The 27,865-nt window shown below is 49.6% G+C and overlaps 1 protein-coding gene across 3 annotated transcripts in view; it reads left to right on the forward strand.

The window, feature by feature from the left end:
- Positions 1-27,865, forward strand: part of CLEC16A (C-type lectin domain containing 16A) — a 210,078-nt gene that overhangs the window by 64,016 nt on the left and 118,197 nt on the right. For all 3 annotated transcript variants that reach the window (XM_079943839.1, XM_079943840.1, XM_079943841.1), the window contains exons 11-15: positions 5,107-5,236; positions 9,102-9,202; positions 22,170-22,292; positions 25,981-26,090; positions 26,874-26,918. In XM_079943839.1, the coding sequence (XP_079799965.1) occupies positions 5,107-5,236; positions 9,102-9,202; positions 22,170-22,292; positions 25,981-26,090; positions 26,874-26,918 (509 nt within the window). The remainder of the gene's footprint in view (positions 1-5,106; positions 5,237-9,101; positions 9,203-22,169; positions 22,293-25,980; positions 26,091-26,873; positions 26,919-27,865) is intronic.

The raw sequence follows: 27,865 nt of genomic DNA on the forward strand, positions 1-27,865 counted from the left end.
TCCTTTCCCAGCTGCACTGTGCATACCATAGTTGATTCAACCAATCTTTATGCTCAGACATTTAGGTAGTTTCCAGTATTTTGCAATTACAAGTAATAGTGCACTGAATACCCTTGTAAGTGTGCATTTTTATATCGTTGGAGGTGTATCTTCCAGATAAATTCCTGTGAGTGGGCTTGCTCAATTGAAGGATATAGGAGTGATTTAAAGTTTTCGTTGAAAATGTATTTAAGTAAAAAAAAAAAAAAAAGTGGGAGTTCAAATAAAATGATTAATAACAAATAGTACAAGCAACACACAGACATGGCAGGAATTGTAAAGGCAGGCAAATGACTGAAGTTTGAGCAAAACTGGGCTAGAGTGTTGCTGCAGTCCCTTCAGACTCCAAAACAGAAACCTGGTGGGGTGGGAGCTCATGGTAAAGAACCTAATAACTGAGGGGCAGATGGAGCCCCCTGGGAATTCATCGTCAGCACCTGGGTCCTGGCCTCAGGGACCATCAGTGGAAATCTGTGTCCACGTGAGCCCACTGTTCTGCTTTCCCTGGTGGCGGCAGCGTGACGAATGCACCTTGGGAGGGGAGCTAGGCCTCTCTGAGGCGGGTGTAGTGTCAGCAGAGAGGTGTGGCAGTGGGGGCCCACAAGGCTGTGCAGAACCATGCCGGACCTCCTGGTGTGGCATAAAGAGGGGTGCCCTTTGACCCTCGATCACCAAGACAGGCCAGATGCTCTTGGGCAGCCACTTTTGAAGATGGCTGTAGAATCCATTTTGGAACGGTGAGAATCTGGCGAGACCCTCTCCTCAAAAACCTATTACCCACTCCTCTCATGCCCACATAGCATTTTGCATACAGTTGCAGGGAGCTGGCAGACCTAGGTAAGCATCACTACTTTTAAGAGTTGTTTGGATAAAATTGTTTAAAAGAAGGGGAAAAACCTGTTTGGCTTTGAAAGAAGCATTGTGTACTTTACCTAGAAAACTAAGTGGAGCAGCTCATCCCACAGCCATGCCAGCTGGAGGAGGAGTATGTCGGGGGGAACAGGGGCGCAGCTGTGAGAACCAGGGTGCCACAGCCGAGGTTCAGAAACCTCGTTGTGCATGGAGATTCCCTTGTGGGCCTGGTTCTGCACCAGGACATGACCTAGGAGGTGGGAGGGGGAGCAGGCTTGGCTTCTGCTGCTGCTTTTCTAGCTGTGTTGAGTCATACTTCTGGGTTTCTGTTTCTTCAGATTCAGTATTCAGGACCAAACTAGTGGTTTTCAGGCCATTGTGTGGGAAGCTCCAGAATTCCAGAAAGGAGCTTTAGGGGCCTCTGTGGAGGCCGTGAGGGAACCCGTGGTTGGAGATGTTCGGGCACCCGCCCACCCACTCTGTACTTGGAGCAGCTCTGCTCTCACCTCGTACCATGGTGGTGCCCTGGGAAGTTGTCATTCAGAATTAACATGCACCTGCTCAGCAAAGTTTGGTGAGCACTCGACTGGATTGTCTTTAACCTCTCCTCTATTCCAGAATTCTCAGAGTCCAGGGAGATTAAGAAGCCAAAAAGGGACAACCATGTCACAGCAGGTGGAGGCACTAGGGCTTGGCCCCGGAACCTTGGGGAGTCCTTGGAGCTGAGTTCCTGCTGTGTCAGCCAGGCAGTCGAGGAGGAAGGGGGCCTCGCAGCAGTATGGGAAGCAGGTCAAAGGTCACAGGGCAGAAGCCGGAGACTGGCACCATCATCTCACTTAGTAGTCTTCAGATGTCTTTGATGACACGCCCTAGTAGTAAACAGAAATAAATGCATAATTGAGCATGCATCTCCCCAATAGATATACATTTATTATAAACTGTACATATCTGTATTAATGTACAAATGTTATGTACATCATAACACAGAGTAGATTTTTAAAAGATGATAATTAAAAATAAAAGAGGTACTGCCTAGCGAATCATCTGGCATACCCACTGAAGTGTGTCTGCGCCCCACTTTGGAGAAGACGGGGGTAGTTGGGCGGCATCTGAAGGAGGCTGGTGGAGGGGAGGATGCGAGTACGAGAGAGAATGGTGCTTCTCAGACAGCAGTCTGCAGCGCCTCCCGCCCTTTGCCGTGGCCGCAGGCTGCGTGGACTGCTGTTTACTCCGTAGCTCTTGGTGAATTGATTCACTTGTTTTTTCTTAAATTTAGCTTCATCCTAAGCAGTAACATCCACAAAAGAACAGGTTTTATGTGCAGCTAGAATTTTCTTCTAATGCACATTAAAATAAATACAAAACTATGCAGGCACATTCCACTTAAAAATCATGTGTCAGCCCCCACCTGTGTGAGAGGGTCGGCCCTGTGGGAGACTCTGATCTGTGGTGTCTGACTCCAGACCACATTGGGAGGGAAGGGCCTGGTGCAGGCAAGCCCCCTCCTCCGGGTCCGGGCCCACATGGGCATGTGGGGATGCAGTCCTCAAGCCAGAGGATAGTTGCAAGCACGGTCACGCCTAACAGAGTCCCAGAAAGGTGGCGAGGATGCGACATCCCCCGGTGAAGCCACTGTGCACACACTGATCGCAGGCTGAGTGGGGCGCCCTGCACGCCACAGCTGCCGTGCATCATTGCCAGCCCTGCCTGCCGCCAAAACCACCCCCGGTGGCCTGTCATCCATTGCTCCACTCCAGAGATGTGTAGTGAGCACTTGCCGTGTGCCAGGCCCTGGACTAGACACTGGAGTTCTGGTGGAGAACAAGACAGATAAGGCAGCTACTCTCAGGAAGCCCACATCCTAGTTGGGGAAGGCAGACAAGAAACAAGCAAACCAGTAAATAGAAAATAGAAAATCCAGATGCAGGTTTCCCCCCCGGGATCCAAAAGTAGAGCGGTCCTATGAAACCTTTTGGAGGACAAGATGGCGTAAAGCCAAGACGCAATTACCTTAGGACACATCTTGGTAACAGATTCACAAAATAAATGGAGGTAAAGCACCTGTGCTTCCAGACACAGTTCAGAGCTACGGCAGCTTGACGCTGAGGTGCTGAGCGGGGTTCCCGGGAAGGAGCTTGGCGGGGCCGCTCCCGCTGCATGGGGTGCCTGACGCCTCTATAACGGTTGCTGCAACACCAACGCTCAATGCTATTTCTGCTTTTTGCCTATTTTTGTAAAAGGGAAAATCCTTTTCAGGTTTCTTTTGGTTAGAAAAAGAGGTACTAATGTAGGTCTTTCATAAAAGCGAAGTGGCCTAAAGCAAACTTTTCGAAAAGGTGGGGATACCTGTAGCTATACATGCTATAAAGTAAAATCAAGATGGGGGGAGGGGACAGATCTATGCAGGAGAATTCCCAGTAATTTATGTAGCTGTTCCTCCCTCAGGGAGACAGAACAGAACTCCTTAATCCTTAAGTGTGGGCTGTGCTTAATGACTTGCTTCCAAAGGGTGTGGGATGCAAGGAGGAGGAAAAGTCACTTTCCAGTGGAGAAACTTGACCAACATTCTCTTGGCCAAATGATTCAGATGAACATCCACAGCCATAAGTCATGTCAATAGCCTGTGCCCTTGATAGGATGTGATGAGAGGAGCACTTCCCCTCTGCGGTCTTCCTCCCAGAAACCCATAACCCCAGTCTAATTATCAGAAAAACGTCAGTCAGAATGCCCCAGATTGAGGGGCATGCTACAAAATGAGGACCAGTCTCCTCAAACTATAAGGAAGGAAGGTCTGAGAAACTGTCACAACTGAGAGGAGCCTAAGGAGATATGACAGCTGGGTATAACGTGATATCCAGGATGGGATCCTAGAATAGAAAAAGGATATTAGGGAGAAACTAAGGAAGTCTGAATGAAGTATGGAGTTTAGTTCATGATAACTAAAAGAGGTAAAGGAAAAACCAGTGGGGAGGGTGTCTGAGAAGACGTCTCTGAGATGGTGATGTTTGAACTGAGCCCCGAATAATGTGATTGAGTTGTGCCTGGGTAGGGAGGACTGGGGTGAGAGCGTTCCAGGCAGAGCAGACAGCTCTGTAAAGATACTGGGGCAGAAACAAACTCACTCCGGTCAAAGACAAGTGGGAAGGAAGCTCAGCACAGCTGGCAGGGCGGGGAGGGCCCCGAGGTGAGATCAGAGGTGGACGGGGGCCAGGCCGTGCGAGGCCTTCATACCATGAATGGCATTTGGATTCCATCCTGAGTGTGATGGGAAGGCAGAAGGGGACCTGGGCTAATTTCCACTTAAAATCACTTGGTTCGGTGTGGACCACAAACTAAGGGGGCGAGAAGAGAAGCAGAAGCCACGTGGGAGGCACGAGTCCAGGGGAAGACGATGACAAGGCCGTGGCAGAGCCCAGCTCCACGGCCCATCATTCCTGAACAGAGATGCAGATTCACATTTCATCCTCTGTTTCCCCTCATCATGTCTCCCGAAGATGGGGGGCATTACCTGAACCCTGGGTTCTAAGAACTAAGTATTTGAAGGTCCACACCTGTGCATCAAGGAACTCTATAACAGGACACCTCACGGCGCAACAACCGTCCACCTCTAACTCAGGATGTTTTCCTTTGTTGGTTCAGACCTTTTTCTCAAAATGAAAGTGTACACCGTGCTCAAGTCAGGTGCTACAAAAGTTGCCCCTACTTAATTGGGAAAAATAAAACGGGGTCCCTCCCCCTCTCTGCTTTCTGGAAGTTGTTAAGTGGGAAGGGAAAACAAACGCTTCAGTCATGTCAGAGCCTTTCTACAGTGTAAACAGTTTCAGAATATTTTCAGTGAATTTGGTTATGTTTTATTAACCACGTGTCATTTCTTCCACGCTCCTCAACTCCTCTGGGAAGGAAGCATGGTATCAATAAAGTAGAATAAATAACTGTTGAAGAAAAAAATCTTGAAATAAATCATTGCGATCTGTGCTTTCTTGTCAAAATCAGGGCCCCATTTCTCAACGCTACCAAGATGAAAGGAGAGAGAGGTTCAGGCCTCGGTCTTATTTCCCCCCAGCGTGCGTATTGCAGGGGCCCCACCACCGCCGTCGAGCGTTTGCTGGACACGTGCGGAGCAGTCTGCCAGGCTCCTTCTTGAGCACGAGAGTATCTGTAAAGCTCGGTCTGGGGCCGTGTGGGCTCATCCTGGTGTCTTGTGTTTGCTTCCAGAGATAGAGATGGTAATCATGGAGCGCAGCAAGCTCCCGGAGCTGGCGCCCAGCACCTCGGTGCAGGAGCAGAACACCACGGACGAGGAGAAGAGCGCCGCCACTGGCCTGGACAGCGTCCAGTGGAGCAGGTAGTCGCCGGGGCTGCGGGAGGGCTGCCCCCGAGCCAGCCATCGGGGGCTGGGGGTAGGGCACCGCTGCTCAGTCTCTGGGATGTTGTGGAAGGGGGTGCCTTGGCCGGGTGCCCACAGAGGATAAGCCAGGCCTCTTCCTGCCCCCGGCCCCTGCCGATGGCCTCTTCTGCCTCCCGGCCAAGCCGTTATGCTTCTCCACCAGAGACACGGCTCCTCTCGAGAGGCCACAGGGACAGAGCTGGCCCTCAAGGCCGTGGTATTCGCCCCTTGGAATGAATGACCGAGGCATGGCACTACCACCCCAAGCACTTCGGTGCTGGGCCGCGTCCTAACGAGTGTGGCCTTGTACCAGCCGCTCCTGGCCATACTCTGCTGTTCCCAGAAAGGATCCCCTTGGGGGAAGCGTTTGGATTTCATTCATTTGCTGCCGCCACGTGCACCACCGTCCGTAGGGCCTGACCTCGTGACTCAGCCGGCACGATTTAATGCTGGATTTAACGCTGCTGTCCACCTTCAACTTCTTGCCTGATTGTTCATTTCAGTGATGGCTGCCCAAACTACATCCTCTGAAAGCTTCCAGATGCCACATTGCCTGCAGCCTTGCTGTAGCACCACCCCTTCCAGAAGGAATTGGGTGGAGGGCTGCTCCTGAGGTTGCAGCAAACTGTTAGGAGGGCTTCTTCATCCTTATCAGATGGCCCTACTGCGCAGATGCCTGCAATAACCTCCTAATCCCATATTAGTGGTAATAAATGCACAGCAACGTGGTTTCTCTGTCAGCCTGCAAGGCATTCACTTCCTGAACTCTCACGGTGGGGTGGATGAAACACACACACGCGCGCGCGCGCACACACACACACACACACACACACACATCCTATTTATTAATGCAACTTAAAGACTCGAAGCAGGCTAATTTTTTCCTCTGCGTCTTGTTTACCTCTTTCCTGGCACGTGTTTCAATTGCCTAACAGACAGGATTAATTTTTATCAGTTGCACAGGGGAGCCACTTTTAGTTTTGGTTAAATAAAAGTCATTGCAGCACAATGTGGGCCGTCAGTTGTACTGACAAGGACCTTTCTGATTTTGTGTTGTGACCACAAAATGTGACACCTGAAGCTCTGAAAATTAAGAAAATCATTCTAAACACAGAAAGGGAGGGGGAAGCAAACTTTAGGTGCTTGCATGGCTTTAATTTGAATATGAATCATTGAAAAACCAAAACTGACATGTCGTGGGGGATGCTTAGGCTAATGTAGGCGCATCTACTTAATAGAATATTAGCGGCTGCCTTTCCATGAATACTGTCATGATGTGTTCAGCTTCTTAGGATCTAATAAATGGAAACAGCATGTATTTTGCATAGTATGGTAATACTGTAGCTTTCCTAAAGGAGGAAAAATACCCATGTATTGTCAAAAACAAAAAGTCAACCGACCAGAAAGTTACGTTGGAGTGTTGGAGTTGAGACTTCTTTTTTTCCTGAATTTTAATGAAGAGAGGGGTTTTCTTAGAGTTGATTGAGATTGTTTCTTAACTTTCGGTGACCTTGTCATCTTCTACCACGTGGTTCATAATGGAAGCTGATCCTGTGTCTTAAGTTGGGCCACATGCAGATTTGTGACCCCCAGGGACTCTGGGCAGGAGCTGCGCTCTGTTCTGAGACCAGGTGCTAGGGAGAGACTGTCCCTGGTGGAGAGTTGCCAATACCTTTGCAAAGGTATTGAGTTGTTGGCTGTCAGAGACACCGCCACGGACTTCTGTCCTCTCACCTGCACTGAGCCAGGAGGAGGGCACTGAGGGTGAGGGAGGGGACAGTTTGTCCTTGACATGAATTGGATCTTGACATTGGTCTATTTGTCCAAAGAAACAGCATAGTACAAAGTGGAACTGTCCTTATATTTGCCATACACTGTGGGCTGTATCTGCATTCATGGTTAAATACAGGCGTAAGAAACCAGAAACCATTCACAACATTCTCTCTTTTCTTTAAAAAAAAAAAAAATCCTTTTAAAATTTAAAAAGTAATATACATTCAGAAAATGTAAAAAAGCTTGAAAAGTATAAAGAAGGGAAAAAAGCTCTCCATAATTCAAAGGCAGCTGTTATTAGCATTTTGGTGATTTCCTGCTAGTCAGTTTTCAGTGCCAATATAGTGGGAATTCTGCCCTTCTTCTCCCCAATAGCTTATACCCCCAATAGCCATGTATATTACTTTTTATTCTTGGTTTTCTCTAATATCAAACCCCAAGCATCTTTTTCACTTTATTGTACTCTTAGTAAACAAAATTCTAATGGCTTCATAATACTTCGTCTCATGCAAGATGGTATATCCACTGAGCCCTCCCTCTGCTACTGGGCATTTGGTTATTCTTATTATTCCCAAAGGAAAATACAGTCCAAATTCCAAGCAGCTGGCTTACAAGAAAGTGTTTTATACTTTATCCTGCTCTTACGTTTGGAAGCGTTATTGCTAGGGGCTTAGAAAAAAACAGATCCACACATGGCAAAACTATTCGCGCATTTGAATGGTGATGACAGATCGGGGGCTCCGGAGAAATAGAGCCTGAACATAAATGTTCCTTAAAAGTTTCTTCCTTTAATTTCTGTGTGTCACGTGTTTGTTTGAAATGTTATGACAAGTGCGTTTCACTGCTTCTGCATTTTTCAATATAATATTTTGAATCGGTGATACATTTGTGGAGTATCAAAATTCAAAAAAGTATAAAATGTTTTGCAGTGAATAGTCTCCCTGTTTCTCTGCTGCACCATCTCGCCCCCCCACCTCCCCGCCCAGTCAGCAGTGTTGACAGTAGCTTGTGTCCTTCCAGGGGTAAAGTGTGCCCTTGGTCACTCATCGAGTTGCTGTGTTCTCTTGGCTTCAACCTGGCATCCGGGGGCAGCCGCAGACAGTCATGGGATCAGAGCCTCCTGCCTACAGGCCAGATCTGTGCATATTCTATTATCCTCGTGTTGAAGAGTCTTTCCAGGCCAGGCCCTTCACCTGGAAGGGCAGCATTTAGGGTGTGCGGTTTGTGATATTTGCAGCCGCTCTATAGATCTCACCCACAAAGCATCAGGCGAGAGACTTCCTATCGATCCCTTCCAGTCCGGGAAGGTCAGCCCAAGAAATCACTGGGCCAGGACCTGCCAAAGTGAGATCGTGGAGAAGTGCCCTTGGAATACTCAAAATAGAAATCCAACAGCAGCTCTCATGTAAGAGCACTTTCCACCCTGTGCCTGGGCCTGTGTTAAATGCCTCTCTGTTTTCATTTCACTTGAATCTTCACTGTAACCCCGAAGGGTTTAATCCCCACCTTGCAGATGGGGGAAAGCTTTAGGTAATGTACCCAAGGGTTTGCAGCTAAGTAGAGGCAGAATCAGAAGTCGAACCCAGGCAGTTCTTGCTCCAGGGTCCACATTCTAAAATTGTTCAGACTTGTTGGTACCTTGTCTGCTAGCGTGAGTCTATTACATTGCCCCGTTTTCTTCATTCTCTTGCCACTCTTTGAAGTGATGATGTGGCGTGTCCATTCTCTGTCTGCCCCCTGGCATGGAAGTGCCACAAGACCAGAGACTTGGTATCATTTATCCCCAGTGTCTGGGACAGCGGGTGAACGATGCCGAGTGATTAAGTGGTTGGTTCGTTCCTTAGTCGGTTTACCCTGGAGACGACAGCTTCGCACGGGCGGGGCCTGCCTCTCAGTCCCCTTTGTGTCCTCCAGGCCTGGTGCTGGACTGGGCACACAGCGGATGTGCTGCATGCTGGCGGTGGGGCTGTAAAGGGCTAAGGCAGCTGCTTCCCGTGTGCAGGTGAGGCTCGTGCGTGCCACGAGGCTCATGCGTGCCCCTCTTTTCCAGACCCTTCCTGGATATGGTGTACCATGCCCTAGACAGCCCAGATGACGATTACCACGCGCTCTTCGTGCTCTGCCTCTTGTACGCGATGTCTCATAACAAAGGTAAGCTGCTCAGCTTGTCCGCCTTCAGGGAAAAGGAAAGCTGCTTTCCTTGAAGAATTTCCTTTCTGGTTTTGGCAGACTCCCACAGGACTTCTCTTCAACCTCGTTAGAATTTCTCAGGTGCTTTTCTACAGACTAAAGCCGCGGGAATCGGTTACTCAGGCAGCACGGGGCTGGGGCAGGCAGAGGGGGAGTTTCAAGTGTTGACCGTCCAACCCAGCATGACTGTTCGCACTGTGCTTTGCTTTCCACCCCTTGGTTTACAACTGACCTAGGCTTCCTACCTCTTTCCTAACATCAGAACAGAAATCAGTCAAGTTGTAATCTTGGTTTTGCTATTTATAAAAGTTGATGTGCTGTTCTGGGTTCAGAGCTAAAATAGACTCTGAGTGGATTGTGTGGAAGCGTAGGTTTCCTTTCTGAAGAAAGGTGTGGTTCTCTGGCTTCCCTCGTTGAGGCCGAGTGGTCAGGATCAGACTCCCGCGGAGCTGACAGATTTGATTAGAATCCATTCATTTACTTCCTCTCTGAGAACAGTCGCTGGTGTGTGTGCCACCTGGCTTGACACGGGCAAGTTCTCAAAGCACCACATCAGAATCTCTTTGAAGAAGAAGTCAAGAATATTCCTCTGGCCCCTGCCAAGTGCTGGGCTTGGCATAGATGAGACTTTGCATCAAGTGTTGTTTTAGTAGGTTTTTCATGAGCTTATTGGGAGGTAGTTGGAGGTGGGTTTTACTAAGACAGCCTATGCCTGGAGTCATTTAGAAAGCACTCAACATAAAGTATGTACTTACTCTTAAATCATTAATCATGATAAGTTGATTAGTGGCAAAAGGAAATATAGTGAGAGGCCTCCTCTCTCATTTGTCCTCCAGTTCTCTTCTTCACCGGCAGTTCACGTTAACAGTTTCTTGTGTGTCTTTTTAAAGATATCCATGCAAACCCAAGTACAAGTGTATATTATTTTATTTATGTGGGTTCCCCACTCCCTGCCCAACATGGAGGTTCATTCTTTATTGTCTGTTTTGTGCCTTGCTTTTCTCACATCATCATGTATCAACACGTCACTTCCCATCCCTTTAGAGCTGCCTCGTGCTTTTTAATCCTGTGTCTGTGCCATCATTTATTGCGCCATCCCTTTACTGAATGACACTGAGTCCATTTCCAGGCTTTTCCCACTAGAGACAGGACCGGCCATGATGGCTCTTCTCCTGTATAAGTCATTGTGCTCGCGTGCAAGGGTGTAGATCTAGCCCGAGGCTTCTCTAAAAGATGCCTAGCGAGCTCCGAATCCTCCCTCCACAATCTCGTTCACTCCCATGGCTTCTGCGACTCCCTCCAGCTCCTGCCTTGGTGACTGGCACACGGGAGCCCTCAGTGAGTGGGAGTAAACAGAACTCCAAGCCTGACCGATGGGAGTCGGTCCCACCCATGGATTGCCTGCCGTTCCCCCGACCCTCCCCTTCCATGCCCGCCTCACTCCAGCCCTGCAGTCTGAACTCCTGACCCTTGCACGCTGGAGACTTCTACCTAGGTGATTGAGCAACACTTTGAAACAGTCTGTCTACACCACACTCATCCCCCCAAAATATACCCTGACCTCATCACGCTTCCTGCCATTTCTGGTTCAGTTGAAATTGCCAGCCAAGGTTGAAACTGCCACGACCTTTAGCTCTTTCCCTCCTTTGATCCCAGCATTTAGTCATCAGGTGTTGTCATTTCTCCCTCTTCAGCCTATCTGATCAGCAGAATTTAACTGAGCACAACTCAGTGCCTGGCTCTAAGTTAGGTGCTAGAGGCGAGAACCAAAGGCACGAGAGCAAGAGAGATATTGAGCACGTCATCCCGGTGGCCATTATCGCAGCCTCCCCGAGGGGTCAAACACACGGCCATTTTATAATCCATCCTCCACAGCACTGCCGGGTGATTCTCTGTAAGACTGTGTTGACCGTGTCCTTCCCCTGTTCAGAAACCTTTGGTGCTTTCTTCTCTCCCTTGAACTCCAGTCTCCTGTACCTGCCATTTTGAGTATCTGGATCGCACCCACCATTCTAACTTGACCAGATTCCACCAACTTCACTGTCATAGACCCTTGGCTCCGGCCCAGGGAGTCAAACTTTACTACGCAGTGATTGAACTCTTGCATGGAGATAAACTTGCAGTGGCTGTCATGGTACTCACTGAACTCTTTAATATTCCTTTGGTTGCAAGGCGCGGAAACCACCTCACATTAACTTAACGAAGAGAGAGAGTCTTATAGGAAGGCCCCTGGGGCAGCTCATGGGATCCAAGAAGTTGCCGAAAAGCCAAGGGAAGGGCAGGACCAGCTCTGGGGACTTCCCTTAAGGTAGATCGTGTTGTGGGCCCATCAAATCCCAGGCAGGGAGACTGTCTCCGTTCAGGTTTCAAACTGTTGGGCAAGAGATCTCATTGTTCCAGGTTGGTGATACGTCTAACTCCGGAACAGTCAGTTATGGCTGGGGGTGGGGTGGGTGAGAGTCAGGGTCACATAGCACAGAGCTGGCTCCAGGGGTTTCAGCTCTGTGTCTGGAACTGCTCCCAGAGAAGGGAGCTTCTTTGGAAGGCTGGCAGCCACCCCAGTCAGAGCCAACACGCCTACCTGTTCTTGGCTGATCTGCCACCTTCTTGTATCCATCTGTTTTTTCCTGTGGTTTTCTCTGCCGTAACATCACCACCTATTGAAATTCTGCTCAACTGTCAAGGGTCTGCTGAGAACTCACCTTCTCCTGGAATTTTCTCTGATCCCTTCAGGTGATACTCACTCTGGGTTAGTACCGCCTAGTGTGGCAGGCACATTTTATACTTTGCTGGATTTGATTTGCTAAAACTTTGTTAAGGATTTTTGCATCTGTGTTCCTGAGTGTTATTAGTCTGTGGTCTCCCTGTAATTCTCTTGTTTTGTTTGCTCTCAAGTTATGCTTACCTTATGAAATTAATTGGAAAGTATTCCCTCCTCCTGAATTTCTTGGAGGAGTTTTGGGAGAACTGGTATTATTTCTTCCTTTATTTTACTATTTGGTAGAATTCACCAGTGAAGCCATCTGGGCCTGGAGTTTTCTTTGAGAAAAGGTTTCAAAGTATTCAATTTCTATAGTAGGTATTGGGCTATTAAAGCTTATCTGTTTCTTCTGTTCAAGTTTTGGTAGCTTGTGTCTTTCAAGGAATTTGTCATTTCATCTAAACTGTTGAATTTATTGGCATAAACTTTTTTACTATATTCCTATATTATCCTCCTTTTTTTTTTTTTTTTCATTTTTCCTTTTTTTTCGGTCGTGCTGTGCAGCATGTGGGATCTAAGTTCCCCGATCAGGGATCGAACCTGTGCCCCCTGCAGTGAAAGCACAGAGTCCTAACCACTGGACTACCAGGGAATTCCCCTTTTATTAGCCTCTTAATGTCTGTAGGATCTATAGTAGTGCCCCCTTTCTAATTCATGGTATCGATAGTTGAGGTCTTCATTTTTTTTTTTCCTGATCAGTTTGGCTAGAAATTTATCAATTTTATATTAATTTTATTTGTCCTCTCAAAGAACTTTCTTTTGGTTTCATTTATTTTTTTTCTCTGTTTTATATTTCATTGATTTCTGTTCTTTATTTCTTACCTTTAGCTGCTTACTTCAATTTTAATTTACTCTTCTTTTTGTTAAGATGGAAGCTTAAATCATTGATTTTTTTTTTATGCCACTCAGTTTATTTTATTTTACTTTTGAAAATTAACATACAATAAAATTGACTCATTTTGTGTGTAGTTCCATTAATTTTAGCATATTTATGGATTTGTGTGAACACTGCTATAATCGGGTGTTACGTTGTAGTTCTATCAAGCAAAAAATTCCCTCATGCTATTCCTTTTCAGTCATAGCCTCTCAATACCAGTCATTGATTTTTAAACTTTTCTTCTTTTATAAAATATGACTTTAATGCTGTACATTTTCCTCTAAGCACTGCTTTAGCTGCCTGCAGTAAATTTTGATATATGTGGTTTAATTTTTATTCAGTTTAAAATATTTTATAATTTCCCTTCTGATTTCTTTTTGTCTATTCTATCATCTGTGTAATTTCTAGCTATATTTCTATTATTGATTTTTCTTCTGGTTTGATTTTAGGTTATATTTGTTATATTTTCCCTTTTTTTTTTGGCATGCCAGATTTTTTTTTTTTTTTTTTTTTTTTTTTTTGACGGTACGCAGGCCTCTCACTGTTGTGGCCTCTCCCGTTGCGGAGCACAGGCTCCGGACGCGCAGGCTCAGCGGCCATGGCTCACGGGCCTAGCCGCTCCGCGGCATGTGGGATCTTCCCAGACCGGGGCACGAACCCGTGTTCTCAGCATTGGCAGGCGGACTCTCAAGCACTGCGCCACCAGGGAAGCCCCCAGATATTTTTTGATTGGTTGACGTTACTATGAATTTTATGTTGTTGGATGCTGAATTCTTGCTTCCTTTCAAGATTTCTGGGCTTTGTCCTGGGACAAGGTGAAGTTACTAGGAGTCGTTTGGGTCTTCTTAGGCGCTTGCTTTTGAGCTTGGTTGGGGCTAGTCCAGAACACCCTTTAGTCTCTGGCTCACTTGACCCCAGTACAGAGGCCGTCCCCTTCCAAGGGCTCTACTGGACGAGCCATGATTAGGTAGTCCTTCCACGCTGGCCGCTGGGAATGTGAGCTCTTCTCAGCCCCGTGTGAGCTCCTGGGGTTGTTCCACCTGCCTCCTCCCAGCAGGCCTTTCCCTTTCCTCACCTGCATGCACAGGGCAGACCACAGCGGGAGCCTAAGAAGGAACCCTCTTGCCTATCTGTGCAGTTCCCCCGTCTCTGCTACTGTCTTATATCAATTCCAGCCACTTGGCCTCTCTGAACTGCAGACTCTGCCTTCTCACCTCAGAGAGACCGTGAGCTTTGTTTGGGTTTTCTCAGTCTGTGGTGAGTCCTGGAAACTTTCCAGACGGTGACCTGGAGCAATCACTGGGCACACGGCCTTAGTTTCTTCTCTCTCAGGATCACCCTCCTGTGATGCCTGTTGTCTTGTCCAGTGTCTCATAACCATTGTTTTAGATGGTTTGCCTTTCTTGGCTGGAAGCTGTAGCATTTAAAAAAGAAAGTTTTATCAAGGTATAATTGATAAACAGTGAGCTGCACATATTTAAAGTGTACAATTTGATAAGTTTTGACACATTTATACACCCATGAAACTATCACCACAGTCAAGTCAGTGTACGTATCCATCACTCCAAAAGTTTTCTCCTGCCCTTTGTCACCCCTCCGTCCCTCTCTTCTCCCACCCCTCTCCCTAGGCAACTCTGAACTGCTCCCTGCCACTATAGCTTGGTTTGCACTTTCTAGACTTTTATGTAAATAAAATCATGCGATAAATACTCTTCGTTTGTATGGCTTTTTTCAATCTGCATAATTATTTTGAGATTCGTCCATGTTGCTGTGTGTATCTGTGGTTCCTTTCTTCTTATGTTTGAGTAGTATTCCATGTGTAAATGTACCACAATTTGTTTACCCGTTCACCTGTGAACGGACGTTTGGGTTGTTTCCAGCTTTTGACCATTACAAACAAAGCTGCCGTGAACACTTGTATATAAGTCTTTGTATGGGCATGTATTTCCATTTTTCTTGGACAAATGCTGAGGAATGGGATGACTGAATCATGTGATAGGTGTGTGTGTGTTTGTTCTTAAGAAACTGTCAAACTATCTTCCAAAGCGAACGCGTGCTCTTACATCCCACCTCCAGTGCACGAGGGTTCTGGTGTTCTGACACCCTCACCAGTGGGTGGCACGACCACCTTTTTTATTTTAGTCATTTTAATGGGTACATAGTGGTGTCGTATTGTGATTTTAATTTGCGTTTCCCTAACGACTAATGACGTTGAACAGCTTTTTCAGTGCTTAGTCTGCCATCTTCTCATTTCCTTTGCCCGTGTTTTAATGGATTGTCCATTTTCTTATTGTTGAGTTTTGAGAGTTCTTTATATTCTATATACAAGTCCTTTATCAGATGTGTTTTGCAAAGATTTCCTCCCAGTCTGTGGCTGGCCTTTTCATTTTCTTAATAATACCTTTGGAAAAGCAGACGCTTTTAATTTCCATGAAGTTCCCATGGCACTTTTTTATACTTTTGCTCTGCATGTTTTCTCTCCCACTCTGGACCGCTGGGCCTCTGAAGGCAGAGACCGTGTTGCTCTCAACGGCCTCCTGCAGTACTCAGCTCGGTGCCCGACACCCGGTCAGCACTCAGCCAGAGCTTGCTGACTGATTGCCTCTCAGCCGAGTGGCAGCTCCCCAGCGCTGCTCTCTTCCTGGCAGCCGGTGCTCGGTGCTCAGGGCCTCCGCAGGGAGGGTGCTGTTGGGGGCGGTGGGGATGCCCAGCTCCAGAGGGTCAGGGGGCACGTGGGTGAACACTTCGTCTTACGGAGGGCTGGCTTTCTGAGCAGGCTTCCTTCCAGGAGCCCCGCCGTGTGCTGGGGAGTGGAGAAGTGGTGGCTGGCACGCCACGCTCCTTCGTCCATGATGTGGCCAGAGAGACGACCCTGCCGAGGTCCTGTTGGGGAGCCCACCTCTCTTCCTAAGAGTGGGACTGTGTATTCGAGGGAATTTAATTCCTTCTTCCACTTCCTGCTAATGCTTTTCATTTATTTATTCATTCACCCTTCTGACAAATATTTCTGAAGCCCTTCTTAGATGCCAGGCACTGTGGTTAATATTGAGAACACAGCGGTGAACCAAACAGAGATTCTTCTGGTGGTGAGTGTGGCTGCTGCGGAGGGAGCAAGGCGACAGTGGTGGAGGAGAAGACAGCGTGACGGGTGTGATCTGTGATTGTGGAGGAAGCCAGGGGTGGTGGTGCAGGGGTCACTAGCTTGGGTGGTCAGGGAAGGCTTCTCTGAGGAACAGACATCAGAGCTGAGGCCTGAAGAATGGGAAAGAATCGGCTCTGCAAAGATCTGAGGCAGGAGTGCTCCAGGCAAAGGGAACAGCCTGTGCAAAGGCCCTGAGGTGCAAAAGACCTTACAGGTTTGAGGAGCAGAAAGCCGGTCAAGGTGAGGCTGACCAGGTGGGCAGGGACCAGATCGTGAAGGGCCTTGAAGGCCACAAAAAGGAATTTAGATTTTATCCCAGGTGCAGTGGGAAACACCTAAAGAATTTTTAAGTAGAAGAGTGACATGGTCAGATGGAAATTTTTGGAAGATTACTCTGGCTGCTGGATGGAAAGTAAGTTAATGGGGGTGGGGGAGTGAGTTGCAAGGCAGAAAACTGGGAGGCTTGTGAGGAAGATGTTGCAGTAGTCCAGACAGGGGTAATGTAGACTGAATTATGGCATATTGGCCACGGAGATGGAGAAAAACTGGAAAGTTTTACGATACATTTTGGAGCTACAGCCAGGACGAGCTGATGGACTGGATGTGGGGGGTGAGTGAAAGGGACACTGGGGCAGCTGTGTGTGGCCATTTATGAAGACAGGGAGACAAGGGCAGGAGTGGGGCCGGGGGCAGAGATTTCTGCTTGATTTGGGTGGGAGTGGGCACCACGAGAGGAGTCTGTGTGATGCCCAGGGCCCTGCCTCCTGCCACTGTGTGACTGGTGGTGCCATTTCCAGAACCAGCAAGTGTGGGCTATGAAGCAGGTTTGGAGAGGAAGCTGGAGACTTCAAGTTCAGCACCCTGAAGCCCAGGTGCCTGGGGTACCCCCATGGGAAACTGCCTAGCAGGGGGAGCTGCCGCTTGGTTTATGCTCCAGTCTGGCCTGCAAGCACAGGTCTGCATTTGGGGGGGCCATTTGGTGGTGGTGGTGGCGGCGGCGGTGGGTGGGTGGGTGGTTGCTGTTTTGGTTAGGCAGCAGGCAGTTAGCTGCACTTAACCTTCAGCCTCTCTTTTCCAGATCCGTGCCCTCTAGGCAGGGCCCCTAATGAAATGGTCTCTTTCCGATAGATTTTCCATCATAAGACAATTTTAACATAAAAGCAATGTTAATAAAAACCAAATGTTAGCTCAGGCCTTCCAGTAAATCATAATAGATTAGATGCTGCACCGAAATGAATATCACAGTGGAAAGGGTTGACCGGTTGGAGGAAGGCTCTCGCTGTGATTCAGTCGGGCCCCGTGATGAAGACTGGTTCCTATCTGTAATAGCAGATGCAGCCCTCTCTCCTTTGTCAAGTCTGCAGGGCCCTGGCCCAGGGGAAGGGGAAGGGGGGTGAGTTTTGTAGCTTTGTCTTCCTAAAGGTTCCCCTGCTCCACCCACTAACCCTTCTACTCCCTGCCCCCTCCATTTATCATTGTTTACACAAGAGGAATCTTGGGCTTTTTGCTCTTTTTGTTTTGCTGAGAAGTTACTGGAACATGGATGAGAGGTATGGGAAAGGTTGAAAGGTAACAGGATAATAAAGGGAGGCTTTTGCTATGCGGAGAGTTGGGAAAATATCCTTTTGGATCTCGACTGACACATAATCAGAACTGGAAGTACATTGGAAATTGGCCCAACATCTGGTTAGCTTTCGAAATAGTTGGTCTATAGTCTTCCAAAGCTGGCAATGCTTGTGTGACTCCAGCAAAGGAGACCTAAAGAAAGAAAAAAAAAATTTTTTTTAATTAATTAATTTATTTTTGGCTGCATTGGATCTTCATTGCTGCGTGCAGGCTTTCTCTAGTTGCGGTGAGCAGGGTCCACTCTTCGTTGCAGTGTGCGGGCTTCTGGTTGTGGAGCATGGGCTCTAGGCACGCGGGCTTCAGTTCTTGTGGCACACGGGCTCACTAGTTGTGGCTCGCAGGCCCTAGAGCACAGACTCAGTAGTTGTGGCACACGGGCTTAGTTGCTCCGCGGCATGTGGGATCTTCCCGGACCAGGGTTCAAACCCATGTCCCCTGCATTGGCAGGAGGATTCTTAACCTGCGCCACCAGGGAAGTCCAAGAAAAAAATTTTTGACTATTATTTTTACCTGGCACTATTGTGGTCTCTTTATGCAGGTTTGTCTGTCTACTTCTTTTTATGTAGCTTTGGTCTGGGTCTGTTCTACCCTTGTCCTGAATGGGGGTTTCCACTAAGGAGGAAGAATCTAGAACCCAGAGGGGAAGCTTAGGAGCTGGTTACTGACATCACGGAGCCACACCCTTCCCTTCTATTTGGGATTCTTTGAATTAGTTAGTTGGGAGTTTGGCCCCCACCAGGCCGCAGCCCGCTGCTTGTAGGGTGGGAGTGATGACAAGGGAGACCCGTTCTGACTCACTGGGGCAGAGCGGGATCTGACCCCGGTGGGGAGGGAACGAGGAAGCGTGTGGTCTGCTGGAATCTGGACGTGCGAACGCAGCTTCCCGGGCCATGTGAAGTGCATCTGGGTTTCTCTGGAATTTGTCACTCGGCACTTAGGGGGTTGAAGCAAATAGGACAGTATATTATCTACAGTGTTTATTTTAGTCAGAGGGAAATGGCTGGCGAAGGAACTCGATCGGGTTTGCAACAAAACCTGCATCTCAGTGACTGGAAACCTGTGTGTGTGTGTGTGTGTGTGTGTCTGTGTCTGTGTCTGTCTGTCTGCCTGTCCATCCGTCCACCTGCACATGTGCCATTTCCCTTTCACATGCATATCATTGTCATATTGTCACACTGACCTTGTTCATTCACAGCTGTGAGCCACTGTTTTGTTTGGACCCAGAAGAATGTCTTAGAGACAGTGGTGGGAAAAAGAGAGAGACGGGGAGGGAATGAGGCACCTGGCCGAGCAGGAACTTTGGGGAAAGAGCGGAGATGCCCAGAGGGGTTCTTTACGAAGTTTTGCCATGTGTTGTGTGGAATGGACCCTGCTCTCTGCCTCCCCTTGGCTGGTGGTAAAATCTACTGCACATAGGATGCATTGCAACATGGAGTCTGTTTTGGGAAAGTGCTGGAAGCAGGGAGATCACCTTGAGTGGCCAGGGGGATGGAGGCTGCTCTAGAGTTGGCCGTGACAACCAGATCATGTCACCTGCTAGCTGCCCTCCAGGGGTCCTGGCATCCAAGCCATGTCTGTCCCTCCCCTAGCTTCTGCCTCATCACTTCCACCCAAAGCCCCGATCCCACTCTCCCCGAGCTCTCCCATACTCCCTGCCCTGCCCCTTGGCCTGGCAAGTCCTGGTCGTCCCTGAACAGCTCATCCTTCAGAATCCAACCTAGCTGCTCGTCCCCTGCACTCCCCACAGACAGTTCAGCATGCCTTCTTTGGGCCTTCTAGAATAGCTTGACGTTAGCTTTGGTTAGCTTGTTTTCCTTTCTGTCCTTTTGTTCTTTCATTCTTTCTTTCCTCTTATAACACAGCTGATATAGAACTACATTAAGCCACGTTCAAAGTAAAAATTCCCATCAGTGCAAGGTAACGACAGGTAACTATTGAACGTGACCGAGTGCTGCTTCTTACTGTGTCCTGACAGCAACCCTGGGACGGGCAGTTTCTGTAATTATTCCCATTGAACATGTAAGGAGGCTGAGAGTCCAAGAGGTAAGTATCAAAACAAAATTCTTCCAGCACCTGGCACCTGGCTCTTTCCCCTTCCATCCCGGCCACAGTGCAGCAAGAACCCTGGGAGAGAACGAGCCCAAGGGCACGAGGAGGCCTTGCGGGGCGGGCGGTTGCTTTTGTCAGACCAGAGGGCAGGCCCCTCTCAAACTGTTGCTGTGGTCAGCTCACCACACAGGGGGTGCCACCCCCTTCCCAGCTGGATCCTGTCCATCTCCAGAATCAACCTAGTTCTAACTGTGCCTCTAACGTGGTCTGTGACCTTGGGGACGTGACTTAACATCTCTGGGCCTTAATTTCCTCACTAAAGGAAGAGGTTGCATTGGAATCTGGTCCTGTGATGTCTTGAGGTTTTTCAGTCCCCCTGGTTCCCCCGCTTCACGGAGGGTGGAGCTACCAGCCGAGGAAGGTCAGGATAACCTTGGCAGATTTTTCTTCCTGTTGAGAGAAGATTTTGCCACAGATTTCCTCATTTTTGACAAATTCTAAGGGAGTCAGGGCAATAATAGGCAAGAGACAAAAAAAGGAACTCGCCATGGAAATTCAAGAGCTGCTCCTGAGTCTGCCTCCCAGGCCCTCACGGCTGCCGCTGCGTCCCCGGGGGAGCCAAAAGCTGGCTCCGTCTTCTTTGAAGTGGGGTGACGGGTTGGGGGTCATGGAAGTGGGTGATGTGCCGGGCAGGCCGGGGAGCCATTGTTTTCCCCAAAACTGCTGCTGACAGTTCCCAGAGGGCCAAGAACGAAAGGGTAGAGAGAGATTCACGCGGTGTTGACATTTCTGGAAAAAAGCAAATGGTAGAAAGATTCAGTTGATGTCCTTCTTGCCATTTAATAAACCAGAATGCTTCAGAGTTAGACATTTAGCATCAAAACGAGATACAGAATCCACAAATCAAATTTTCATCACAATCAAATTTTTGGATGAAGCCACATCGGTGCGGTGTGAGAGGGGGACCTGCTTACCTCCAGCCCTCGGGCTGCCTCCACCCGTGTCATCTCCTTGGCATGACTTAGCCTCCGGTTCGGAGTTGGAAGGAATTCAGTAGCGCAAGATATATTGTTATGCTTTATTACGTCAACGTGTGAGTGTGGGAGTTACTTAGAATCCAGACAATCAGCTCCTCGCTGCTGTCCTGCAGTATTTTGTCAGGGTTCTAAATGAAGCATCATCTAGTACTCAAGGGGCCGTATTTCAAGAGTTCCCAGAAGTGCCACCACCCCCCTTTTGCAGAATAACAGGAAAAGACGTGCTTCAGGCACAAACAATCCTTCCAGCTCCCCAGGCGTGGAGCAAGTGAAATGTTTGTTTCTGCGAGCTTTTCTGCAAGCCTAGTTTTCCAGAGCCGTGCTCGGCGAGAGGAGAGGGTTTTGGAGCACTGCCCGTCTCACACCTGGCCTGGCGAAGTGACCCCAGCGGGGTCGTCCTGTCGCCCTAGCCCCCAGGTCCTGCTTTAGGAAAAGTGATGCTCGGTTCACTTAGACCCTGAGTGGGCCCTCTCTCCTTTCCCAAGCCCCCCACCCCACCCTCCCCCTCCCCCACCCCACCCCCACCCCCGTCTCATCTTGGTCATTGAAATGCTGTTAGATTTCCCTGGAGGAAAAGTGATTCCTCTGCCCCTTAAACGTAGCCCCATAGATCCGCTCTCGCGCCTTTCTGTGAGCCCGGCATGGGGCTGCCGCCTCTGTGTTTCCCACGCGGGGGCCCAGCTCTCCAGTTTGGTGTTAAGAGCAGGAGATGCAATTGGTGGGCACGATTGTAGGTTCCTTTCTGTCTGGTCTGTTTCCCCCATTGTGGGACGGGTCTCACACAGGGGTGCCCTCGGGGGGTGCGCAGACCAGCCCCGAAACGGCAGCAAACCCCACAGTGCCAGAGTTTCTCCTTTTCCCACCCCCTTCCCGCTCCTCTGACTGTGCCCAGGAGCATGTCACAGTTGGGCTAGTGTAACCTCAGCACCTTTCACGCACCTGCCGATCGCCCTTTCTAATTCAGAGCAGGCCTCGGGCCACAGTGAGTAGCCAGTCAACAGTCTTTGGCTGAAACGTAAAAACCTTGTTGCTGTTGGTATTGCAGCCATGCTGATTTCCCATTTGCAAGTAGTATTAGAAAATGTATGTTTTAGGGAATTCCCTGGCGGTCCAGTGGTTAGGACTCGGCGCTTTCACTGCCGAGGGCCTGGGTTCAATCTCTGGTTGGGAACTAAGGTCCCTCAAGCTGAGCGGCATGGCCAAAAAAAAAAAGAAAAGAAAAGAAAAGATATGTTTTAATATATTTACTTAAGTTCCAGTTACAGAAAACTCTGAGGTGAGTCATAGTACAGGCAGCACCGGTCATGGCAGGAATCACAAAGACGGACCGTGGACGGCCGAGGTTGAGGAAGACCTGCTCGAAGGGGCCATTCAGGACACGGAGGGCACTCGGTATGGCAGCTGCGCCTACAGCCGGCCCCTTCCCTCCGTTTCAGGCATGGATCCTGAGAAACTCGAGCGGATCCAGCTGCCGGTGCCCACTGCGGCCGAGAAGACGACCTACAACCACCTACTGGCTGAAAGACTCATCAGGATCATGAACAACGCAGCCCAGCCAGGTGCCCGGGCGTGCAGGCGGTTCCCAGGGTTGGTAGAGTTACGGGGACCAGGCCCCACACTGGCACCAGGAGCCCTGGCTTCTAGATCTGGCCCTGCTGGGAATCCAGGCAGACCTCAGCCATTCCCCTGCCACATACCCCCGTGTCCTGGGCCACCCGGACCCCTCCCATCCAGCTGTGTCTTCGTCTCGAGGTCTCCTCCTCTTTCCTTCCCCCATGGTGTTTGTGCCAGACCCTCTGTTTCTTCTCCTTCCATACTCAACCCTGCTTTGGTCAGTTTTGCCTGTGTCTGCAGCCCTCCTCTTGGGGTGGCCCAAGGCCACATTTGAGCATGAACTAGGCTGAGAGTATGAGTACGAGATGTGCCCAGTGTCTGGCACGTGTCAGCCTAGTTCTGAGGTCTTGGCCAGCACCGACCTACAGCCACACTAGGGGCTAGAAAGAGCAAGTGGAATGAACTAGCACAGTGGGTCTCGGCTGGGGGCAGCTTTGCCTGGGACATTTTTGGTGGTCACAACTTGGGGAGGGGTTGCTACTGGCATCTGGTAAGCAGAGGCCAGGATGCTGCTAAACATCCTACAGTGCACAGGACAGGCCCCCACAGCAAAGGATCATCTGGCCCCAAATGTCAATGATGCCGAGGCTGAGAAACCCTAATTGCAAGGCAGGGAGAGAGGCCATCGGGGCGTGAGTGAGTGCGCGGGGAAGGGCCGGACGGAGATGCAGCCTGGTGGAGAGAGAACCGCTGGGCTGAGTGATCAGGAGCAGTCCAGGGGGTGGCCCCAGTCAGGCTCAGGAGAAGGGCAGGCGTCCAGGGTTGGGACTGCAGATGAGGACCTCAGAGTCAAGGGGGGAGGTGGCCAGAAGCACAGTGTGACTGCTGCGGAGTGAGTGCAGGGGCTTGGAGAACCGGGTCCAGGGCCTAAAGGGTATCAGTAAACTCAACAAATGTTTATTGAGTGCCTCCTGCATGCCAGCCTCTGTATGCGAGGGACGAGGGTATAGGAAGTAGGGGACAGACGTGGATCCTGCACTCCAGGAGCCACGGCTGGGGGTCTGTGGAATCTAGACCTCAGTGTGGGGTCAGGGCCAGAACTAACACTGTGGGGCTCACAGATGTTTTTTTTGTTTGTTTGTTTGTTTTTGCGGTATGCGGGCCTCTCACTGTTATGGCCTCTCACGTTGAGGAGCACAGGCTCCGGATGCACAGGCTCAGTGGCCATGGCTCACGGGCCTAGTCGCTCCTTGGCATGTGGGATCTTCCCGGACCGGGGTACGAACTCGTGTCCCCTGCATCGGCAGGCAGACTCTCAACCACTGCGCCACCAGGGAAGCCCTCACAGATGGTTTTTAAAGTCACAGGAGAGGAGAGAGGCGTGTCTAGGACTGAGCTCTGGGCCACTACCGATCTCTGAAGGTGATATAGAGGGGGAGCCAGCTCCAGAGCCTGGGCCAGGCCCCACGTGGGAGGGGGAGGGCCAGGAGGAAGGTGTCCTGGGTGGCAAGAAAGATGTGGGTGGCTCAGGACCAAGGGGCGCTCGGTGGAGTCAGTTTCCACGGGAGGTCTAGTTGGGGGAGGCGGAGCACGTTCCTGAGGATGGTGGCCCCAGACCGGTTGGCAGGAGCTGTGTAACTGGACGGGCCTCGGTGATGGGGAAGGTGGAGCATGGCCTGGGTGCTGGGGAGGAGCGTCCACGGTGGGGAGGATCGGCAGGCCCCCTGAGGACGGTGTATTTCTGAAGAGAAGAGGTTGGGGCAGCTCAGAGGGACAATCTGGAAGCTTCGATGAGGCCTCAGGAGTTTGCTGCTCCCTCTGTTCCCCTGGAGAGATGGACCAGCAGGAGGAATAGTCAGCAACTTGGCAGGAACTTGCAAAGGAAGAAGGGTCTTGGTGGAAAATCACCATCCGCTTGCCTGGAGGCAGCAGGAGGGGCGTTTCTGACCTGGCCCACAGCGCAGCTCTGTGGAGGGGCAGGCGGGAGTGAGACTGTGCTCCGGAGAACTCCTGAGCTTGCAGGAGGGCAGGGGGAGGGGGGGCACTGCTGGGCCTGGGCCGCGGTGCAGAAGTGGTGGTGGGGCTGGGACGGGGAGAACGGCCGAGCTGAGACTAACCAGCCTCTGCCCGGGTGGCCCCTGGGGTTGTGTCGTGCTTAGGAAGGCCTGGTTTTGCTCGTATGTAACCAGTTCATTTTTGGGCAAACAGATTCCCTCTTCTCACCTGTTTGCTGCCCTACCCCCACCACTGCCCTAACACACACACACACACACACACACACACACGCACGCACGCACGCGTGCGCGCAGCGTTAAAGGCCAGCCAGGGAGGTGTGCAGCGGTGTGTCTGCCTTGAGTTTTTCCCCAGTGGTCCATCCTGGTCCCTGTTGTTTCCAAGACCTCCGAGATGTGGCCTAGAAACTACCCCCTCTCCTGGCCCCTCCTTCCACATGGAGGCCTCTCCCCAGAAATGAGATTAAAGACTCAGGGGGAGTTTGCTAAGAGCAGAATGCCCTTCAGTCAGCGGTCACGGGTGCTTTCTAGGCACGATGCCAGATGTGGGTTTTGGCATTCAGCGCACCTGGAGTCCACCACAGCCCAGGGTGAGACTTGGGACAAGCCACTTCACTTTTCTAAACCTCAGCCTTTAGAGAACCCATTGCAGTGGGGTTTTAGAGAGACTCCTTGAGGGAGCGTCTCTAAAGCACCCAGACCATGCCTGGCTCACAGCAGGACAGCAGGTTGTGTTAGTCAGAACTTGGTTGCAGTTGACAGAAACCCAACTGAGACTCGCTGAGACAATACAAACAAACAAACAAGACTGTTGGCTTGCATGACTTCAAGTCTGTTGGGCGCTGGCTTGAGGCACAGCTGAATCCGGGGCTCAAACAGTGTTTTCAAGCCTGTCTTTGGGCTCTGTGGCCTTCTGCCTTGGCCAGATGACTGCCTGCAGCTCCCGCCACCTGTCTCTGTCGGGCTCTAGACTTGCTGTAGCAGAGACGCTGGGCAGCCTGGTGGAAGGGAGGACTCAGGGCTCAGTTTGTAGAACACGCTGGTGAGGTGACCACTGCGGACTATAGTGCTCGGGCCATCAGGGCCCCACCGCTGTCCCTGTCCTCTCCGCAGCCCAGCACGAGGAGAGGGTCTTGAGCCCGGTGGTTCCAGTAAGTTGTGGAACTGAGCCTTACTGACTGTGACTGGCTCCCTTGCTCGCCCCCTACCCAGTCACTGTGACCAGGGGGCTGGATGGCCCTGACCAGCCTGGGGGATGTGCCCACCCCTGGGACAGGGGAAGCAGGACCAGCTCCACCCAAATCACATGACCGAGAGCAGGGCTAGTGGATCTCCAAGGGAAACTGGGGGTGCTTGTCCCTGAAGAAAGGGAAGGAATGCTGGACAAGCAAAGTGACCGCAGATGGCCACTTTCTAGGCCTTCAATAATAAGTAGTTACCCATTTTTCCTGCCTCCTCTCCCCCCATAAGGGGACTTTGGGTAGCATTTGGTACAGGCGATTTTGATGAGAACATTCAATTGCAATTGATTGGGAAGGAGGTTGGCACATGGGGGCTCCCTCTGTACCCCCACTGGATGTCGGGGGACCTGTCAGCTGACCTCCAAGTCGGGAAGGCAAGAGACTGCCTGTGAGGGCATGCAGCCCGGGGTACGCGCGGCTGACCCCGGTGTGCTCCGCAGATGGCAAGATCCGGCTGGCGACGCTGGAGCTGAGCTGCCTGCTCCTAAAGCAGCAAGTCGTGAGCAGCACGGGCTGTGTCATAAAGGACGTACACCTGGCCTGCCTGGAGGTGAGGCCCCCTTCCTCCTGCACCCGTGCCCCGGGGGAGGGCAGGGGGAGGTCGAGGGAAGCTGCTGCATCCAGACCGCAGCCCGGTCCGCGGCGCCACTGCGAGGAAGCTGGGCCCCAGACCCCTGCCGCCCCCTCTGCCCACTTGCTCCCGCAGACCTACCCTTCCACTGAGATGGGCCCGAGAAGCCCACTTACTAGTGAGTTTTAGTAGTTCTCTTGTATTATTTGGCTCTGAATTTGTCTCCGGGATTTTTTTCTTTTTATATTATGAAAGTTTTATACGTGTACAGATACACATTTATTTATTTATGGTTTATCGTGCTACTATGTTCATTCATTGTTTTAAATAGCTCTCATTGTCTTCCCTCTTATTTTCCATGTTTATTTTAGAAAGTTTAGAAACTACAGAGAGGTAAAAGGTAATGATAGTTGACACTTCGGTGTGTGTCTTTCCAGATACCACATACACTCACACACACGTTTACAAGTGAATTTTTCTTTTTATAAAAACAGAGTTATCAAGGCCATGTTGTAGAACCCGTTTCTCTCATGTAACTGTGTATCAGCAGCTTTCCATGTCATCACATTGAATCGTCTGTCCTTTGCCCATTTTTATTTTGAGCTCCTTCTCCCCCACCCCCTTACGAAGAACCACTTTATAGATTAAGATTATTAGCCCAGCGTCTGTCTTATATAGACTCAGACTTTAGAATTTGTGATTTACCCAACTCACTCGCCTCCATGAGACCTGCCCCCTCACACCCTCCCTCTCTTTTAACAGGGAGCCCGAGAAGAAAGTGTCCACCTGGTGCGGCATTTCTATAAGGTAAACTGCCGGAACTCAGGGGTACAGCAGTGTGTGTGTGTGTCGTATAAACCAGACTGTAGTGTCTTCAGTTATTTCTTACACCCTATGGGTCCTGAGTAAAAATGTTCAATTTCATCCTCTCCGGAGCAGTGGTCTCTGCACTTTTCTGTCCATGCTCTTGTATCAGAACAACTTCTGAGGACTCACCCCTAGTATGGGACTGTTTATTTATCAATTATATATGAATTTGTTCATTGATGGATTTACATGTAAATGATGAATTATATACAGATAGTCATATGACTAAATAATACATATGAACTTACGTGTTCATGAATTACATATGCTTATACATATAAAATTACTGAATTACATATGAGTTTATAAATTATATGCATGTGTATTATTTATATACATGTACAGGCAGACCTCAGAGATCCTGTGGGTTTGGTTCCAGATCACCACAATAGAGCAAATGTCACAATAAAGAGAGTCACGCAAACGTTTTGGTTTCCCAGCGCTAATCAAAGTTATGCTTACATTGTACTGTGGTCTGCTAAGTGTGTGATAGCATGGTGTCTGAAAAAAGAGTACATACCTTAATTAAAAATACTTTACTGCTAAAACATGCTAACTATCATCTGACAACACAGGGTTGCCATGGACTTTCAATTTGTAAAAAACATTCAGTATCTGTGAAGCAGTAAAGCAAAGTGCAATAAAATGAAGTGTGCCTGTGTGCACATACGGGCTCTAAACATTTATCATGAATGTAGTGAGAGCTGGTAAAGGACCACCATAACTTTCAGTATTTGGAAAACTTGTAGATCTGTCTTCAGTTTCCAGATGATTCGTTTTAAGATACTGCATTGTGATGGTTTTGTTTACCTCTTTTCTTAAGGCATAATATAGCCTTAGGCAAGGCTCATCATTTGTCAGCAACAGTGGATTAATCCATATGCCAA

This window comes from Stenella coeruleoalba (assembly GCF_951394435.1).
Source record: "Stenella coeruleoalba genome assembly, chromosome: 15".
Classification (NCBI taxonomy): domain Eukaryota; kingdom Metazoa; phylum Chordata; class Mammalia; order Artiodactyla; family Delphinidae; genus Stenella; species Stenella coeruleoalba.